The 20,727-nt window shown below is 33.6% G+C and overlaps 2 protein-coding genes across 3 annotated transcripts; one reads left to right on the forward strand and one right to left on the reverse strand.

Annotated features, from left to right (window-relative positions):
- Positions 1-3,517: 3,517 nt before the first annotated feature.
- LOC106167355 (uncharacterized) lies at positions 3,518-11,337 on the reverse strand. 2 transcript variants are annotated; one of them, XM_013546111.2, is made up of 8 exons: positions 11,148-11,337; positions 9,910-10,085; positions 8,811-8,976; positions 8,398-8,489; positions 7,577-7,793; positions 5,825-5,980; positions 5,504-5,584; positions 3,518-5,212 (listed from the first exon to the last, which is right to left on the reverse strand). In XM_013546111.2, exons 1-8 carry the CDS (start codon positions 11,209-11,211, stop codon positions 5,058-5,060), a joined length of 1,107 nt encoding a protein of 368 aa, XP_013401565.2. In that variant the 5' UTR covers positions 11,212-11,337; the 3' UTR covers positions 3,518-5,057. The 2 variants fall into 2 exon arrangements, with proteins under 2 accessions (XP_013401565.2, XP_013401564.2); XM_013546110.2 differs by having other exon boundaries at positions 7,460-7,793.
- A 35-nt stretch (positions 11,338-11,372) lies between these two features.
- Positions 11,373-20,156, forward strand: LOC106167354 (TBC1 domain family member 15). Its single transcript, XM_013546109.2, has 12 exons — positions 11,373-11,535; positions 12,161-12,360; positions 13,472-13,547; positions 13,784-13,869; positions 14,100-14,221; positions 14,484-14,587; positions 14,928-15,057; positions 15,545-15,626; positions 15,905-15,995; positions 17,833-17,981; positions 18,187-18,328; positions 18,830-20,156. Exons 1-12 carry the CDS (start codon positions 11,507-11,509, stop codon positions 18,996-18,998), a joined length of 1,380 nt encoding a protein of 459 aa, XP_013401563.2. The 5' UTR covers positions 11,373-11,506; the 3' UTR covers positions 18,999-20,156.
- The last annotated feature ends 571 nt before the right edge of the window (positions 20,157-20,727 follow it).

Genomic DNA, 20,727 nt, shown 5'->3' on the forward strand with positions numbered 1-20,727 from the left:
CTATGTTGATCCATCCTCCATTTTGATGGTCTTCCAACAGAAAAAAATAGATACCAGTCAATATAAACTTAATAACCTGTCTTCAAGAAGACCCAGAAGATGGTCTCATTCCACCCCTTCAATAAGATTACAGTTTCAGGACCATGAGAGACTATAGTCACATGATGAAAGTCTCAATATTTGAAAAATGATGACAGTGCATAAAATAATTTTATATAATGTTTAAAGACATAAAAAAATTACAACTGCTTATGTGGAAATACAGAAAATGTGCAGAGCCTCGAGCGGATGAGAGTTAAAAGTCACAAATGCAAGTGTTTGAGAAAAAATTGTAAAGGAAAACATAACAAAACTAGAAAACCACCGAGAGTGCAGACCTCTGCCAAGGCAGCAATTGTTGATTATTGATTGATTATTGAGCCAGACCACCACTAAAAACTAATCATTGTCCTCTTTGGCCCAATTCTGACAGTTCCTGAAAATTTCAGCAAAATCGGTCCATAACTTTTTGAGTTATGTTGATGACAGACAAACAGGGGTGAAAATATAACCTCCTAGGCAGAGCCTGAGGTAAATATAATTTCAATGAAGCTGCTATTCAAACTTTTAATCTTTGATTATATATATATATATATATATATATATATATATATATATATATATATATATATATATATATATATATATATATATATATAATAACCTGCATAATTATCACTGCTTCCTTATTATTAATCTAGCAGAGAGCTTAACTTTTGGGAGTTTACAAGGAAATATCAACAAGTGTGCTTTATGAAATCTCCTTTAATGGCCTTTCAATTAGGCAAATGACTTTATAACTCAGAAATTAGCTAAGTGATACCCAAGGGATATTAACAGACTGACCCTCTTAAAGGTCTTTCAGGCCCATAAGTCACATCTTAAGAAAAGCACAAAACAATAATGCACAAAAATAGGAGACTACCAATTCTGATGCAATAATACATTATGTTTTCCTGCACAGTCAACATCAAATTTTAATTATGCACAACAGGTAACAACGACGAAAGTAAAAGCATAAAGCTTCAGGCCCATCAGAGTTCAAGTTTATACTTAGAAAGTGCCAGAATGAGAAAAATGAAAATTTCACACAAAATTGCATAAATTCAATAATAAATGATAACCCAATTGACCTGGCTTTCTAATTTGAACTGCATGCCAATCCTAAAAATCATACTTGTAAGTTAAAAATAATAATAAGTTTTCTTTTCATAATGTTTGCAGTAGCAAAGCAAAAATATTGTTGTCAATTTTGATGTAACATTACATAATAAATTATAGAATAATTATCACCAATCTTTGATTATTGACAATAAATAGCATGGACAAGTAGAAAATTTGATTACCATTCGGCTTCATGTCCATGGGAGCTCCAAGTCCCACAATGAATATGCCAAAAAGATAATGAATATTTCACTCAAATGTATAACTTCCAGAAAAAGAAGCCAATTAGACTGCTTTTCCAACTCATTCTGCATTTTAGTCCTGTGTTTCTTTTTTAAAAGTTTGACAGTCATAACACGGTTTTCCCATAATGCTTATCATAGCAGCAGCACCAAAAATTGTGTTTTCTTCTATTTTGATGCAATATTACATAATGCTTAACAGCATAATGACCATCAATTTTTAATAATAGAATATTAGTAACATGGACATTCAGAAAACGTGACTAGCAAAGGTCTTCATTATCATGGAACTTCAAAGTCACACCTTGAAAATGCCAATAAGTGAAAAATTAAATTTTCACAAAAAACTGTTTAACTGCCAGAAAAAATAACCAAACAGACTGCATTGCCAACTGAAGCTGTATTTTAGACCCATGTTTCTTTCCTGTAAGTTTGAGAACGGTAATTGACATGATTTTTGTTAAATGGTCATTATGAGAGCAGTGCCCAAAATAGGGGTTTCTTCAAATTTTGATGCAATATTACATGTTTAACAGCATAATGACCATCAATTTTTAATAATGGAATATTAGGCACATGAACATTCAGACAACGTGACTAGCAAAGGTCTGCAGGCTCATGGAACTTCAAAGTCACACCTTGAAAATGCCAATATGTGAAAAATTAAATTTTCACAAAAAAACTGTTTAACTGCCAGAAAAAATTACCAAACAGACTGCATTGCCTACTGAAGCTGTATTTTAGCCCTATGTTTCTTTCCTGTAAGTTTGAAAACAGTAAGTGACATGGTTTTTCTTAAATGGTCATCATGGGAGCAGTGCCCAAAATAGGGGTTTCTTCAAATTTTGATGCAATATTACATAATGTTTAACAGCATAATGACTATCAATTTTTAATAATAAAATATTAGTATCATGGATATTCAGAAAATGTGATTAGCAAAGGTCTGCAGGCTCATGAAACTTCAAAGTCACATCTTAAAAATGCCAAAATGTAAACAAGACAGCACTGTTCTGAAATGGGTTTATTTCCATTTTTAACATTTTTTTTAACATAAAACAAAATAAACAGTTTGTTGCCATTTTTATATGACCAACTAAGAAAATTGATGAGATGGGAAAAATATTAATAGAACAGTGTTTAATGTCCAATTTCCTCCATTCTGAGATTCTGAACATAGTGGATGATTGAATCTGACAAACTGCAATGATGAGTTTATTACCATTTTTGACACTTTATTACACAATACACGATAACAAGTTTACCATCATTTTTACACAATCAATTAACAATGTTGTAAAGATGCAGGAAATATCAAACAAACACTTTTACGTATCTTATTAGTTAAATAATGAGACTGTTAACATGCCTGATAATTGATTCTGAGGAAATGTGAAAAAACAGCATAACTTCTAAAATAAAGGCCCGATCATGCTGATTTTCGAACTTGACCTGCGTATTATGAATATCCATCAGTTCTGTTAGTTTCAAGCCAAAAGGTAAAATGTTATTTCACTTATCGTGTTATCGGTGTTGCATATATGCTGAGAAAAGTGAAAAAACAGCGTAACTTCCCTAAAAATGACCCGATCATGCTGATTTTCGAACTTGACCTACGGATTATGAATATTCATCAGTTTTGTAAATTTCAAGCCAAAAAGTAAAATGGTTTTCCACTTATCGTGTTATCGGTGCTGCATATATGCTGAAAAAAGTGAAAAAACAGCATAACTTCCCTAAAAATGGCCCGATCATGCTGATTTTCGAACTTGACCTGCGTATTAGGAATATTCACCAGTTCTGTAAGTTTCAAGCCAAAAGCAAAAATGGTGTTCCACTTATCGTGTTATCGGTAAAAGTGCACGACGGCGACGACGGCGACGACAGACGCAGATGATGGCTATATGTACAGACACATCTGTGTCTGTACATAAAAACCTGTCAAAAGCAACAAATATTCTCTTGGATAAATGCAACTAGAATATGACATTTTAAAGACAATGTAAAATATTATCAGCTGTGTAATTGTATGGGTGGTTTAGGTGAAGATGTCACAGTGAAAGCATTTATTGGGATTTTCTTTACCTATATAATAATAATGTCACCCTTTTCACTTTCTGTTTCTGGGACAGTCAATAATGAATGAAAAAAGTACAAAACTGTGAACAGCTTATGCATTACACAATGTTTCAATGACACTAAAAGGAGTTATCCACATCAGAAAACAAGCCCAAACAACACATTTCATTCTAAATATTAACTACTAACAGTTTCTAAATAAGTTGCCTCTACTATGCAGTACTCCTCTGCTGTCTAAATTCAATTGTTCTGGTTGTGTCAATTTCCACTGTGTGCAAACATTCCATGGTTTAACCACGTAGCCTACAGTACACACCAGTCTCCATGGAATGTGTAATGATTATATGGCATTATACCATTATACAACACAACTACAATTACATCTGTTTATCACATAATTTTTTAAAAAATTAATATTTGGGCCTTAGTCTTGGTTTTCAAAAAAAAGTCCAATTCTTATTCTAAATCTATACAGATTCAACTTATCATGTAATTTCTTACCCAATATCAAAAATAGGGTCCAACCAGACTAAAATGAAGACTTTAACCATGGGTGCTAAATCATACCTTCAAGTTTAATGGATCTTAAATGGTACATAACTAATTGGTAAATTTATCTAATAATCAAATGCGCAGCACCTCATAGAATATTTGTAAAACATTTTTACACTTAATTTAAAAAATTCAACTGAATAACTGAAAGTGTGCTACATGCACCCATCCCCGCCTTGTCTAGAAGATAATTTTTTTCAGCAAATGCCTTAGATCACTTAAATTGGATAAAGGAAATGTAAGACATATTTGTCTCCACTATTCTGTTATTTACTTCAGGTGAAAATAATGGATATTTGCCTAAATGCTATTGTTATTTATGTAGAGTTCAAAGCCACAAGGGATCAAATATTGCCAAAAATATAAGTCACAACACTATTTTCACACATGAAGAATCCACATATCAATACAGGAAAGAAGCATATGTGAACAGCATTACAGAACAGAACTGACATCATGTGTGAGGAAAAAAATAAATCTAATACTGGAATTACCTAATGATTAAGCAAGATTGAAGAAGTTGCAGATCAGTGGTACCTTTCCCATTGTTGGATTGCTTCATTTAAAGTTATTAAGTTCAGTATTAGATTTATTTTTATTTCCCTTTTATGTGATGTCGCTGTGCTGGATGAATCAGAACATGCTCTCTCTGACATGTGTATTCAGACCCTCTACAGCACAAAATTACTATATGGCACTGTGATTTACTCACTTTTACTTCTTATTTTGCAATAAACTTGCAGAAAGGATCTTACAAATGGTCCTGCTTACCTGTCATATCATTTAAATATATTCTACCATCACTTAAAACATATTGGGCTGATTTTAAGGGGAAAATGAACTGATTTTCAATTATCAAAACTTACACATTTTTCAAAAAAGTATCTTTAATTGAAGATATATCACGATGATCAGTCAAATTATCTTGTAAAATACTCCCCCCCCTTCCCTCCAACATTTTGCTTTTGAGCACCAAGATTATCACATCCCAGCATCATCATCACCAGATGTCAGCAGCAGTTGCCTTCCAGCATAAGGGTTGTCTCGTCTTTTGTACCAGCAAAAGATGCCTACCCCTATCCCCACTATCAGCAGGAAAGCTAACGGACCAACTACAGCTGCTATCACAGTGGAGTCTGAAAGAACAACAAATATCCACATGTTAACTTAAATGTGTGTGTGTGCGTGTGTGTGTGTGTGCGTGTGTGTGTGTGTATGTGTGTGTGTGTGCGTGTGTGTGTGTGAGAGAGAGAGAGTCAGAGTCAGTAAATTTAAAGTAAAGCAAAAATAAGGTTTCCCATGTGGCAACGACACGGACAGACAGATCGATCAGAATATGTACAGATGCTTACTTACAGTGTCTGTCTATAAAAATTGAATTTGAATCATGGATATAGAGTAAAATAATAAATTGGTCTTTATCTTACTTATGCCAGGTTTTTCTGTTGCAGAGTTTGGTGCAATGTGTGGCTTTGTCACCCCACCAGGACTTGCTGTGGTAACTGTGCCTGAAAAAACATATATATTCAGTAATTTGTAATAAAATTCAATAAATGAAAAATAAATAATGAAGAGGTATTTATAATTGCGATCATCTATTTTGATTGCTTTTATTCTCATGTAGTTTTAGTGACTGACAAAAATGTAATTTCTGACATGAAGCCAACAAGAGTTATACACAAAACACTGCTCAGGGTAAAACAATTAATACACTTTGTTCAAATTTAATGAACAATTCTCATACTTACCAGGAAACTTAGTGGGTCCAATGACTGGAGGTCCCACACATTTCTGACCATCCCAATTCCAGTCCAAAATACATTCACACACTCCGTCTCTGCATTTCTCTCCATTTCCACAGCTATGTTGATCAATCCTACACTGCTGGCCAATCTTACCTTTTCCTAGAAATACATATTCATAATGAGAGAGAAAAAAAAGGGAAAAACTACAGGGCTCATGGAAGTATACAGCAATAATGTTAATACAGAGCAAAAACAATCATGGTTAAGTTATTTACTAGTCTGACTTTAGGCTAGCATGTTAGTTTTCATAATGTTTAAATTGACTCATGACAATTTTTACGTAATACAATATATAACAAAGAGTCACTAAAAAAAAACAGTGATAATTCAAAATTAAAGAGTTAGTTGTAAAGCAGTAAATAATATTTATAACTCAATGAACAAAGAAACTTGTAATTTGATTAATGTGTCATCATAACTTACAATACCTAAGTATTTTTTCACATTATATGCTCGTTTGTAGTAAGTATAGTCCAGACTTATTGATAGATACAGACCCACGAAATATGATTGACGTGTCATTTTAGTGACATATTTACTTTCGTTGGTTGTCAAAATGAGGTCTCCATTTGGATGGAAATGGCAGCATTGTAATGAGCAAGATACCAGGATATATATGGCATTGTACTAGGTAAAGTAGGGTTTTGCTGTGCATCAAGACAGGGAAATTGTTCAGAAAAGTTTTTGTTCATTGAATGATAAAGTTGTTACCCCATGTTTACTTGAGCAATAACAGTTTATATTGATCAGCAGTGAGCCTCCAAGGCTCTCTAAAAGAATAACTAGTTGGATTTTAAGATGGATTTCACATCACATCACAGAAACACTGTATAAACTGTTAGTAATATGACAGTTACACTGTAAGGAATGCTGTGAACTTGAAATATTCAAATAAGTGAATGTATATATATGCCATCATTCATGAATGCAAATTTGCTGACGATTGATGTAAAAAAGTCTTTGCATTCATAATAAAGCTAGTTAAATTTATCTAATCTGTATTCTCTCTCTTAGTTCCAAGCATTATATATAGTTAACATGTCCTGAAGCAGACATTTTATGGCATCGCTGTTATTGGCCATTAAAAACTGAAAAAGCCAGCCACCCCTGGCATGTTTTCTCAACTCTGACAAAGACGCCTCAGATGAATTGGTTATGTGGCTCACTGAAAGACAGACGGATTCCAAATGACCTATTATATGGAGGATTAGCTTCTAGTACAAGACTTGTGGCTGGACCAGCCCTTCAGTTTAAGGACGTCATCAAAAGAAACATCAAGCCGTGTAACCACAACAAACTGGGAAATTGTGGCAGATGATAGACATTCACGGAGAAGTACTGTTCCGTCTGGTAGCAAACAGAATGCCGAGAAATGTGTTATAAACAGGGAAACCAAACACAAACATGCCATTGTCTCACGAAACAAAAAGACGACAAACATAAAAACTGAGAAACATGCAGAATCAACAGAGGTTAAAGAAAAGTAAGGATACTATACTGACATATATGCAACATGTACATGGACACCCCATGCTACTATGCTATAAGAATAACAGCACAGCCTAAACAACACCAAACCTTCAGTTGTAGGAGGGATCTTTGAGTGATGAGGTCCTTTTGTCGTTTCTCTGGGATTTGGTGTGGAGGAAGAAATGGCTTTATGATCTTTATCTGTTGCAGGCGATGGCAACCGACCTGATGTTGGTGCTGGTGCTGCTGTTGTTGTTGTGCTCTTCAAATTGTTTAAAATGCTCAGACAGCGGCTGCTGGTCATATGTGTGATAGGGGCGGGTGTAGTGGTTGCTGATGGACATAGAGGCACTGGGATCTTAATCCCTGGAACTATATGCCTGGTGAGACCTTGAGGGAAGAATTCCCTACCAAGGGCAGTCAACCTTATCCTAAACGTCACCTAAAAGAATAAGAATAAATAAATATTTATATTTTTTTTTTTCCAAATCATTTCTCATCAGTTTTTTCCTATTTTGCTGGCTGACAAATGATAAAAAGGATTAAAATCATGTTTTAATTACTTTTAATAATCTCTTCAATGACATTGTGACATCAGTTCATTGGTTGAATTTGCCAGTGTAGCATTAAAAGCTATATTTTGGATCTATATATTTTCCAATTTATCATATGATTTTGTATTGATAAGGTTACACACCCCACAAAGGACCCTCATGTAAGTACACACACACACACACACACACACACACACACACACACACACACACAGAGGCACAGAGAGAGAGAGAGAGAGAGAGAGAGAGAGAGTTGCACTGGTAGAAGTATCTACGTATCTATCTATCTATTTATTCTTTTTTATACTGGTATCACATTATAAAATTTTTAATCATGCTTGTACATGAGGAAAAATGTAAAAAGGCATCTCAGCAGAATCCCTATTGAAAACAAAACAATAACTTCAGCAACAATGGAGGAAAATACAATTTAGATTTATTGTTTGACTTTGTCTCAAAGGTTATATATCAACTACCTATATAAATACTTACTGATAAGTTGACCATATTTTCCTTTGGCACTCTCTCTATGTTGACTACGAGAATTCCTTGAATACCGCCAAGGCTGTTGTTGAAATGCAATCCTGAAAATGATCCAAAACAAATACAAGTGCTTATAATTGCTATAAAATTTTAATACAAAATCAGTGATATCTCAAAGAAAGCTTAAAAAATGGATAAAAATCTTATGGATCTATTCACACAGTGACTTACACCTTGACTTATATGGGTATACAGTATCTAAATTTTGAATGCCCACATTTTTTAATGTGCCCTTGTGCAATATTCATCCTATGAAAAAAAAAAATTACAAAAGCAATCCACTGATGATATTTGTTAGTATATCATATTAATGGCCTAAATGCATTTTTTTTTTAACTCAGAGGTAGAAAACACTGTATTACCAGGAACTTGCACAGTTTCATTGGTGTGTACTCTCTGATCAAAGTGTACTCCATTGTGTGGCAGAACAATGTGGAGGTCCACTGCCGGGGGGTTCTCACAGTGCTTCATTTCCACCCCAAAACACAATGGAATGTTCCTGACAGGAATAAACCTGGCAAAGAGGCCCTACAAGGCAAAAAAGTGATGTCCAGAGAGCATGATGAGTTTGATGAAAAGGTAGGTTGGGTTAAATTATCACCATTTCATATAAGTACATTTTTATGCTTATATTTCTGCTGCAACATTCATCCATCTATAAGGTTCAACCGAACTTCATTTTTGTTTAATTTAAATTCAGTATGATGCTTTGTCTGGAAAGTAAGCAGGTTGAGTTTAAAAATCAGTGCAAGATGTGATTTTTTTTTGACCAAAGCCTTTGCGCATTTTGCGGTATTTTATAATCCTGCTGGTTTAAAAATATCTCACTCAGTGTCTTTTCTTCCACAATCAACCCAATTTTGAGACAGTATGAATTTTCTTGTATATTTCAGTAAGTTTTAACCATTAATTTAATAACTTTCTTTGAAAAAATTAGCAGTTTTGATTGTAAAAGTGCATTAAGATGTTTGGATAACTTGAAAATTTACTTTTTTTAAGAAAATTATTAGACAAAGCTGCTTTATGGAATAACTTTATATTGGAAAGCAGATATGCCTATAAAAATAGTCAATTTGTTAAGAAAAAAATGCATCTCATAACAAGGGAAAGGAGAATTTAAGTAAAAATTTCAGCAATTTTTGCTTCTGAACACCAATGTATGTATATCATTTTAACTTAGTTTTTGAGGCATGGAGTTTCACCTCATCAGGTAAAAGTGCTCTTGTCGTGCTTTTGATGGCACATCACCATAAACAAATTTTGAAAGTGCCTGTTAACATTCTATGGAATTCTGGGTCCATTTTCTTTTTCAGTTCAGTGTTTGTGTACTTGACAGCTTTGCTGTTCAGTTTTCATTTTAAATGATTCTAGTACACCAATATCGCCTTGTATGCTCAAATATTTTCCATATGGGGAGTTGACATCTTCTTCAATACACTGCACATAGCAAATGTCACTTACATCGTATGTAAAGGAGCCTCCACAAACAAATCCATCACACTCTATTTCTTTCTTATGACAGCTCACTCTGAAAGTTTCCTCAGAATAAAGTTCTTGAGAAATGTTTTCCCAAACCTGACACTGCTTTTGTGTTGATGGTGTTGTAGTGGTTTGAGTGCCTTCAGCTGACAATAAAGCTGAAAGACATTTACAAAAAAAAAATTATATCTTAATATATTCAAGTACTGTGAGAACAAAAGACAATATATATTTTATAAAATTTCTTAATTCAGGATTTAAAAGCTGTGATTCAGGATGAATATTTTCGTTGTTGGACAGTGGCTTTAATCTTTGACATGATTTTTCAAACCACTCATTTGAGAAACTCAAGTAAATCATCAAATTATATTTATTCTCCTATTCTTGCTGGGCTGGAGCAAAATGTTTATTTTACTATAAAGATCTACATCATCAAATTGTATACAACATAGTACCGAATTAATAGTAAGTAGTGTGTCAGTTATTAAGATTTTATCGATATGTAACTCTGATATATACTTCTGAAGACTGCATAGGTTCCAAGTCATACTTGAGCACAATAGATAACATACAGGGGCATAGCTATGGTTAAATTAAGGGTACTAATACTCTACTTTTTGTATTAATTCTTTAACAAGTGGTTAAACCAACATGCTAGTTGCCTGAGGCAGGCAGCCATGGATGGAAGAGTGGGGGGCGGGGGGGGGGGGGGGGGGGGGGGGGGGGCGGGCGCTATTTTCATATCAACAAATGACTGCCTATATGCTATCATATCTGGTAATATGCCTTTTTGAGGTATGCCACATTTACATTTATACAGCAAACCACTACTGAGCAGATGTAGAGAAAGTGTAATTTCTGGTCCAAAATGGGTCCCGCGAACATATCTGTATACCATTCTTTTAATCTCTAATTGAAAAAAAATTGCATGTGTACGCTCACTAAGGCAAATGACTAGGGATCTCTGACTTTAAAAAAATAGATAAAAAATTATAATAATAAATAGATAAATAAAAAGGTGTATAACTTCAACCTTCGGGTTTCCATGTTTCAATAAAAGATTATTATTATTATAATGATTATTATTATTATTAACAGGTAGCTACGCCACTGGCAGAATTGTAAAGCTACTTGGTAAAACAAATGTGAAAAGAATTAATGAATATACATGCATTTGATCAACTTTTAGAAAAAAAAACTGAACAGTTCTATCTACATACCAAATATAATAATTAGTAACATGAAACAAACGCCGATGAAATTATTCATGTTGCACAAGTTCATGCTAACTTCCCATTTGTTGAATTTTGGTCCAACTGCATCCAATTGGTGTTTTATATTTGTTATCAATAGCTATAGACGAAGATTATTCTTCACCTACGATGACCCTAAACCACTTCCTTGTGAAGAGATACCCCGCAGCATACTATTGCATTTACTGTAATATTATTACTTATTTTCTATTTGATATTTGTTATCCTTATGAGACACCAAAAATGATATATCTCCTGAATAAGTAGTATTTATTATATACAGGAGATATACAACTCAAACTTCACATTTCCTGTTTGGCTGCGGGATGAGAATTATGACGGACGGACTGACAAGGTAAATAAACGGAAATAAATTACTATTTGTTGCATATTTATTGTATTTATGCATATCAAGTTAAGATAAACTTAACATCCCTTATATAAGAACAGCCACTAACTATGTTATACCTGAAAATTTCTGGAGCATACCCCCCCCCCCCCCCCCCCCGCCTCCTACCTCGTACATGCATCAGCATCTCTTCTCTTTCTTTGTACATTGTCTCTTCTTGTTGATTATATTGGATTTATTTAGATGACATACTTCATTCTAGGTGCAAAATCATAACTGATTTATTGTCTAAGATAATGCAATACTCTGTATGTGATCAATTGTTAATACTATCATGAATGAGTAATGTTGGGGTTTATTTCAAGGGAAATGGTTGTAGAGTTTCAGTTAGAACAATGTTTACGGTTGGATAAATCTACTCTATTTTTTTATTCTACAGTTCTGCTTGCCATTTCTAGTTATTTGTTAATTGATAGAATTCCCCAATATTTCCTTGTAAATTGCATATTTGAACAAAATAGTGTTAAAGGTAATTGATTTTTAAGTAACATGCCCTGGTAAACATCCAGCATACATTCTTGTTTTATTCTCAATGTATATTTTAATTAAAATTTGCTTTTATATTATTTAGGTCATGTAGCTTTGACTCATCCTTTGAGCAGGTAGAATTTCCACCTCGAGATCCAGTAAGCACTATAGCCAGCTCAAAACCTGAAGATGTTGTAATAGGAAGAAGTTCTAAGTGTTTGACTAGATGTAGGTTTGACTCACTGTTTGAAGAAGATGGAAGGTTGGTCAATGAACATAAGTTGAGGGAGCTAGTGTTTTCAGGTAAGAAGGTTTAGGCATATTCCAGACCATCCAGTGGTAAGATTCATAAAGAATTAAGTACCCATTCCCATTAACACTATTGGTCTATATCATGCCATCTCTGCCAGAACTCTGTGTGCAGTCAGCTTTATTGAATGACGCATCTCCTCTTGGCGTTGAGTAGAATAAATTTAAACTTAAGAAAAGTTGGTGATGATATGAGTACATTGGAGACAAGAGGAGGCTTGTCATTGAGGTAAGTTGATTGCACTCAGCAATAGTCTTCGCAGAGTTGGATTGATGGTATGTAGATCGATGGTATCTATGGGGAAATGGGGTCTATGATTGTACAGATCAGTTTTCTTTTTTTTTTCTTTCTATGGTTTGATATATCACATGTACATGTATGCATGGTAATATCTTAAATGAGACTCCTTGTAAACCATGTAGTTTAATTTTTCTAATTTTTCTTCAGATATATAGTCATGAAAATAACAAACAACAGCAAAAACAAAATCAGATTAATATATTTTTACCTTACCTTAGTCCATTCAACGAGTAGTGTGAACAAAGGACTAACATTAACAATATCGATGGAGCAAAGCAGCATCTTATGAATTGATTGTAACTGCATTGAAAAATCACAGTGTAAAATTCCAAAAACATTATTCAGACTAGCCATCACCTTGGTTGCATGTGAAACCATCTCACTGATAACTTTATTAAATTTACCCAATCTGCGAAGTGTAACACCTACACATCAAAAATCATCAACCATCTCTAATTTGTTGCCACCATAAATATGGTTGACCTCACTCTATTTTCATTTACTGAACACACAAATTTTTATCTTATCCACATTCACTGTAAGCTGCCATTTATATATTCCTGTAAATAATGCAATAAAACTGGGAGATCCTCTTCTGATCGAGAGAAAAGAAATGTGTTGTCTACAAACAGAAGGTAGAAATTCACCATTACCGGTAATGAAATTAAGTCCACTTTTTGAATATTCTCTCTATTCTCCATATTATTTGCTAACATAAAAAATATTTAGGGAAAAGTGGTTCACCCTGTTTTACCCTATCATCAATGTTTGGAAGTAATTGTACTGAAATTAACTTTGTTTCAGGAGGAATATCTCCTGACTTAAGAAGTGATGTATGGCCATTTCTATTTGGGTTATTTCCTTGTACCTCTACACCAAGGTGAGTCTGTTTAGGCCTTTGGTGCATGAAGAAAAAACAGCTGATCATGAGTGGTTGCTCATGTTTTTTTTCACTTTTCTGGGATGATTTTTTTCCTTTTCAAGTTTCTTCAAATAAGTACTAACTAATATTGATTACCAATCCATGTTTTTAAATGACACTCAAAAGATTGCCCATGCATTTTGCAAAACTCTGAAAACTGTGTATCATATTGCTGAATTTGAGTATTTTTGTAGGGAAAGGCAAGTTTTAAAGGCAGAGTACAGAGTGAGATATATGGCATTGAAGGAAAGATGGAAAGAAGAACTGTCTCAGAGAGAAGGTGAATAACTGTTTTATTTATTTATTAATTTATTTATTTATTAATTTAAATAGACCTGGTTGGCTTATTTTTGTAATCTGTAATATTTGTAGCAATAGTCCTTGTACAGTAATTAACTGAGTACTGGTATATGCAATAAAAACAAGCTACATGTTTACAATGCAGTGTGATTTATGATTGTTGAACTGTAATTTTCTTATCTTCTAATATGCAATTCTTTTACTGAACAGATTGTCAAGGTCTGTTAAATCCGACATATATCAGGTATCCTGACAACCATGATGATAACCAAAGAAGTAATATGCCAGATGATATAAAACAGCAAGTAGAATTTATGAAAATTCAAGCCAAGGTGTGTAATTATTTTATTTAAAGTCGTGTTGTAATATTTCAAATATCTTAAATGAATGTGGAAAAGTATTGTTTAATAGCAAAAGTTTCAGTCAATAAAATGCAAGGCATTGGCTGAAAAATAAAGTTTAAATATGCAAAGTCAACACATATCGTTGTTTTAAAGGCCTTATAGTCATACAGTATTGTTTTGATAGAATGAAAAAAGTTATGGGTCTTATATTGCTGGCATTTTTTTGTTGTTGTTGTTGTTTTGTTTACAGGTCTATGCAGGGAGACATGAGTTTCACATAGAAGACTTGAAAAAAGCAATGAGAACAATCAATAAAGATGTTCCTCGAACAGACAGAGACATTCCCTATTTCAGGTAATTGTGGAAATAGATGTGGGAGTGAAAAAATTACTACTGTATCAACTAATTACAGGCCATACAATAAATGAATAGAAATATTTGCAATAAACCAGTTAGAATAATAGGAAAATAGAAAGCAATATGCAGTGTAAAAATGATTAATGCCAGAAATGCCTCTTGTGCAGTTCATTCAGAACAAATCTGGACAAATTTGATTACTAATAAATTTCAATTTTATCTAATAAATGCATAGGTTAGCATGTACCACACTACTACCAACATACAAGCACTCCAAGCCGATAGAAAAATATAGTGAAAAAATGAACACAATTACATTAATGTTGACTGATTTCAGTGGAGACAATCCCAACCTTACAGTGCTGAGAGATATACTGGTCACGTTCTCTGCCTTCAACCCACACGTTGGCTATGCTCAGGGCATGAATGACATTGTCAGCAGGTTCCTGGTGGTGTTTGATTCTGAAGTGAGCCTTAACTTAGAATAATAACAAGAATAATAATGATTATGATGATGATGATGATGATGATGATGATGATGATTATGATGATGATGGATCAGATTTATTTTTAAAAATGTCTCACCACATGTGTCTCAGCAAAGTCATGTAGAGATTAAAAAAGTAAATAGAGATTAAAAACCTTAGAAAGAATTTGAAGGAAAGGTATGATAATTGAAATTATCCCTTCACTTTTGAATATCATACAGAAATGATAAAAAAAAATGCATGATCAATTAATAATTTTTTAATGACTTGAAGTAAAAAGAAATGTGTAGGCTAGTAAAAACAAAAAGTTATTATGATAGTAGAGGTGTTATACAGAGTTATGCTATCACATAACACTTTTGATTAAGGTAAGATGGGAGTGTAAGTTTTTACTGTTCCAAGTCATAAAAGTTAAAAACAGCAGTATTACATCTTTGATTTTGGACTCTTAATCACATTTTGACAGGTTGAAGCTTACTGGTGTTTTACCAAGTACATGGAAAATGTACAAGAAGAATTCACAGAACATGGGATGTTAGATAAAATTGGTAAAAACGACTTTCTCAACATAGATACACTGTAGTAGTCCTGCCTTATTGGACATTCATTTTTTAAACCTGTAATGTAGTGTTTTCCAGAAATTGTTGGTAATGGTAACATATTTTAGAGAATGAATACCTTGTTAAGATGATTCAGCTTCAGAGGTTCCCTTTTCCTACCTCTTCTCCTTTTGCCTGCCCTTAGCAGTATAAAAATCAAAACAAGATAGGGATATTATGTTAATAGATTAATAGATGCTGATATTTCAAATTCTGGTATTTTGTAGTTCTTGTACAGCAGTTGTTGACAGAGCTGGACCCTGTTCTCCACAAGTACCTGGCACACTGTGAAATGGGAGATCTCATGTTTTGCCACAGGTTAGATATTTTCCATTATTGTTATAAAACGGCACATTTGATTGTTATATTTAATATTGGTTGTTGGGACATATGATTATTTCTCTTCAAAATACAGACTTGACATTTAATATGGAATATTTTTTTCCAAATCATTTTTCATCAGTTTTTTTCCTATTTTTCTGACTGATAAATGAAAATAAGGATTAAAATCGTGTTATAATATCTTTTAATTATCTCTCTGATGTCATTGTGATATCAGTTCATTAATGGAATTCGCCAGAGAAGCAAACAAAAACACATTGCCTATTCTATGTCTTACGACAACCATTAAAAGAGATTTTTTGGACCTCCATATTTTTCAAATTATTGTCTGTAAAAGAGCCACACGCTCCACAAAGGACCCTCATGTTAGTCTCTAGTCACAGTAACGGTCGCTGTTACGCTTGACCTCTTCTGGCTGCTACCAGCGCTCTCAAGTGGCAAGGCATTCCTTGGGTTAGGTTTTTAAAGTTCAATCTGGAATAACATTCCAGGCATCGGTCAAAAACTGTCCAATTTGGTCCTGTTTTGTTATAGGACATGTAGGTCATTGATTCGGCGAGTAATGGTCTACCCACATATTGTCTATGTGGTTCAAATATGGCGATTTTGATGACCAAGGTAGCTGTTCGTTCCCTTGGTTCTGTACTTAATCTGCTATTAAAAGTGCTCTGTGTGAACTGTCAACCTCACTGTGCAACCTAAAATTGTTCCTAAGTTGCCCCCTATCAAATGATAACCAGATCGTTCCCAGATTATTTCTTTATTTCGCCTGGTTCAGGATTTTGTCGATGACTACCATTAGTGTTTTGGCACCAATGTGGTATCCACTCCAAATTCTGACGCTGTTAATGACCTTAGTCACTTTATACGCGGCGCACGCTTCGTCGTTGGCCTCTTCTGGATGTCTGTAAACTCTGTTTTGGCTGTTGGGCGGTACAGGTGAAAACTGACCTCAATAAAGAAAGCCACGAGATTTCAGTGTTCAACCCAGAAACAGTCAAGGTCCCCAATTCGTTAGAGAAACATACAACGATGTTTAGCTATTGACAGTGGGTTCCTCGGAGGTCGTCTGGTATTCTAACCTGCTAAAACCAGTTTGGTGTTCGCTAAGGGCCTTGAAAAATGCATTTTGGTGACAATTTACCCCCAACATGATCGGACAGGGTAGTTTTTGTTTAGTTGCAACAGCATATCCCGAAAGACAGTGGGTCCTGTACCCTTGTGGTGAGATTTCAGTACATTGGGCGTGGCCTCTGTGTAGGTAGATCAGTCTTGGCATTACTCTATAAAACTGTGCGGACCGTTTCGTTTGGCGCAATTATCTGTCTGGCAGTGCATGTCTTTTTCGCGCCATTCTGCCACAGATTAACAAATTCGTAAAGCACTGCATAGCTCATTTTACACAATGCAAACCCGAACACTTGCATGCAAAATTTCAAATACTTCTATGCAGTCGTTGCAGACATATAGATACTTTTTTGACAGAACCATGTTTTGCCAAAGCCAAGCCTTAACCAGCCCAAAGGAGCACTACCCAATTAAATCACTGCATATTACATAATGCAGCAGCTCAACAAACCTGATATTCAGTTAATTGGTAGCGACACACCTGACTTCACACTTTTTCATTCACATATCTCATATGAGATCGGTGTTTGTGAAAAAAAAGAACGCATTTTCACCTAGGCATACCTTCGAAACTGAAATATTCCATATTAAATGTCAAGTCTGTATATTACTCTTTCATTTTGATCAGTTAGAATTTATGTGATTTTCTTAAGACACTTATTTGATGTCTTTTCCTTTTTTTCAGATGGTTGTTGTTGTCATTTAAGCGTGAGTTTGCTTTCGAGGACTCATTAAAGTGCTTTGAGATTCTCAGCAGTCATCATTTAGAACTCTCCTCAATGGAAGCAGAAAAAGCAAGAGATAGTGAAAGAAGGAGAGATTTTGAGAAGCAAGGTGGGAGTGTACAAACAAAACAATGAGACATTATGAAAATACATCAACTGTTGAACATTAAGAAATACATATATTTTATTTGTTAATGTGATGTTTTAAGGTCAATGTTAGCAAGATAGTTAAAACCTGAGAGTTGAAAATAATTAATTAAGTCATTGCCCTTTTATTACTTGAGTTTAACCCATGTTTTTCTTCAAATTGTCAGGTGGCAAAGTGAGGATAGAAGAGTCCCCATACAACCCAAGCTACACATTTGAATTGTTTCTGTGTGTTGCAGTATTGGTTGAAAATAGAAAAAAAATCTTTAAGTGTACAGATGGTGTGGAGATCTTTCAGTTCATCAACAGGTGAGTTTGGATTTGAATGATTTATGCCATACATTACATAGGGTTGTAACTCAATCTTTTCAAAGGGAAAAATTATCAATATTTCAAATACTTTATGTTGGAATCATTAAACTTTATGTTTCTATATAGCACTTGTGGTGTTTTTCTTGTGTAGAAAGAAGTATAGGATGGCATGCAATTTTGTTGCTGCCACTCAACAGGAGTGTTCTAATTTTAATAAATTATGACTTTATAAAATACAGTATCTAAAATTCCCAATTTTTCCCATTGAAAATATTAAGCCATTACTGTATCTATTCTTACATTAAAAAAAAAAATTCGTAACATTTGCACCAGGTATATCTTCCAGTTATGGTATAAAGCCTTTAATATAGGACAATAATAGGTGACTTCAACTTATTATGTTGGATGCAGCAGTCTTTTTTGTTTAAATTTTTGAAAATAGAAATATATGTATAGAAGCATAGTATTGTATAACCTTTTGTATGGATTTTGTTACAGTCTTACCATGAAACTGAATATAGATGCCATGCTGAGCAAGGCTGAGACATTATTTCTGAAGTACTGTAGAAAATCAGTGATTGACTGTTTTCAAGTGGTGGACCCGCCAACTCCAGAACCCAACAAAGGCGCTGTTCATTTCAAAGTAAAAGCAGCACATGTACACTAGCACAAGGGTTATTTTTACTTTAATGGCCTTTTCTTATTCAAAACAACCACTTATTTCAAGTCCTATCTTGGCCTCTCAAAATGGCTTAAATAAACTGGATTATTAGAAAAACTAATTAAGACTCATTCTGTGAGCTATAATTCAGTATCTGCATCTTGTCATATATGACATTAACTTTTTTTGTGGGAAGGATTCCAAGTAAAGTTGAATAGACTTTTTACTCAAAGTCATGACAGCATAAGTACAATTTATCTTCTTCTCAAAGATGATGATCATAAATGATTCAATGTTATCTTGTTAAAAAATCTGACTGTACACGGTGTTTCTAAACCTTCATAGTGGTTGACTAATATTGAAATGGCTTAAGATTTAAAACATGAAATAAATTTTGACATTTGGCCACTGTTAGACAGCAGCTGAAAGTGAACCAATGCGCTATCTAAGGCTCTTTGAATTGTAGGGGGGAAAATAAATAATTTATTTTTTGTACAAAGTTGGAATCAAACTTACTGTCCTGAAATTATTCCTAGAAATGGTGAAAAGTGAAAGTTAACTCATGGCATTGATTGTCCATTCTTTACAAAACTTTATCATTATCAGTAAGAATCATAGTGCATGTGTAAATTTAATGTGACTTTTCAAATGTTAAGTTAGTAAAATTGCCAGTATATATTTTATATATCAATTATCTGATTTATTCAGTTGTAAATTGTTGAACAATTGTTATGTGTCAGGTAATCAGGGTTCAGTGATGTTGGTTAATTAAACTGTCAATAATGTAAAGCTTTTAGTTACTTTTTCTATACTTTTTATATACACCTGGCATTTTCTTGGTTCCAAGCATGTCAGAAACTTACTTTTCTTCACAGCAGATTGTTTTCTTACTTTCCATACATCCTTAAATTTGGGAAAATCTTGATAACTGTGGTATCCTACATAAATTTACTTTAGAATTTCTTTTTAAATTGTGCCTTACATTTACTTGCTCACAGATGCCCATCTATAGATGACAAAGTGCTGAAAGTTAAGTCTCAATGTTTAACTCTCAAACTTGTAGAATTGTGCAATAGTGGATGCAAATATTTATTTTCATTATGCATTATCTGGTTGGAAAAGGGAAATAAACTTCCAGTTTATAAAGAAAGCCTGGAAGCATAATTTCCTTTTTAATGTTTTGTCTTAATTACTGGGGCCCACTATTCTATACAGAGTGAAAAAGTTTGAAGTTCAACAATATTTCTTGTTAAAAACAATACAAGATTGAAAAATATTCTACTGCAATAAAACAAATAATGAAAAAGAAATTCAAATTTTCTCTAGCAACAATTGACTTTATTTAAATAAAATATTACCATGATCCAGTTTACTTTTCACTAATATTTGCCTTATATGTACATATCCTCAAATGGTGCAACAAGGGTTTTTGTAAAACGGGATGAGTTTTGGGTTCTTATTCTAGTGGGGAAATTAGGACATCAAGCTTGTTCTCATTGTTTCAAAGGAATTCATCAAGTTATTTTTTCATTATAAACTGCTATTCAGTTCCAGTTTTCTTTCTTTCCTTTCTGTCACCTAAATAAAAAAACATTTTAAATTGTAAGCACATATATTTACATAATCAGTAAGTGTAATACACAGTGATTGGTAATACAAGATTTTTTAAACATGTTCAGGTTATATACAGACCACAGGTGAATGGTACTTTCTTACAATTTCTTACAAGCATGTT

Source organism: Lingula anatina, chromosome 2 (assembly GCF_051362555.1).
Source record: "Lingula anatina isolate TDL-2025a chromosome 2, LinAna3.0, whole genome shotgun sequence".
NCBI lineage: Eukaryota > Metazoa > Brachiopoda > Lingulata > Lingulida > Lingulidae > Lingula > Lingula anatina.

Bases quoted from the DNA above. Each gene is read 5' to 3' on its own strand.
- LOC106167354 (XM_013546109.2), top strand. From the start codon at position 11,507: ATGAGAATTATGACGGACGGACTGACAAG. The intron at 13,870-14,099 runs GTGAATAACTGT...TTTACTGAACAG, and splicing joins AGAACTGTCTCAGAGAGAAG to ATTGTCAAGGTCTGTTAAAT. The intron at 15,058-15,544 runs GTGAGCCTTAAC...ACATTTTGACAG, and splicing joins TGGTGGTGTTTGATTCTGAA to GTTGAAGCTTACTGGTGTTT.
- LOC106167355 (XM_013546110.2), bottom strand. From the start codon at position 11,211: ATGAACTTGTGCAACATGAATAATTTCATCGGCGTTTGTTTCATGTTA. The intron at 8,977-9,909 runs GTAAGTGACATT...TTTGCCTTGTAG, and splicing joins GAGGCTCCTTTACATACGAT to GGCCTCTTTGCCAGGTTTAT. The intron at 7,794-8,397 runs GTAAGTATTTAT...TTATTCTTTTAG, and splicing joins AAAATATGGTCAACTTATCA to GTGACGTTTAGGATAAGGTT.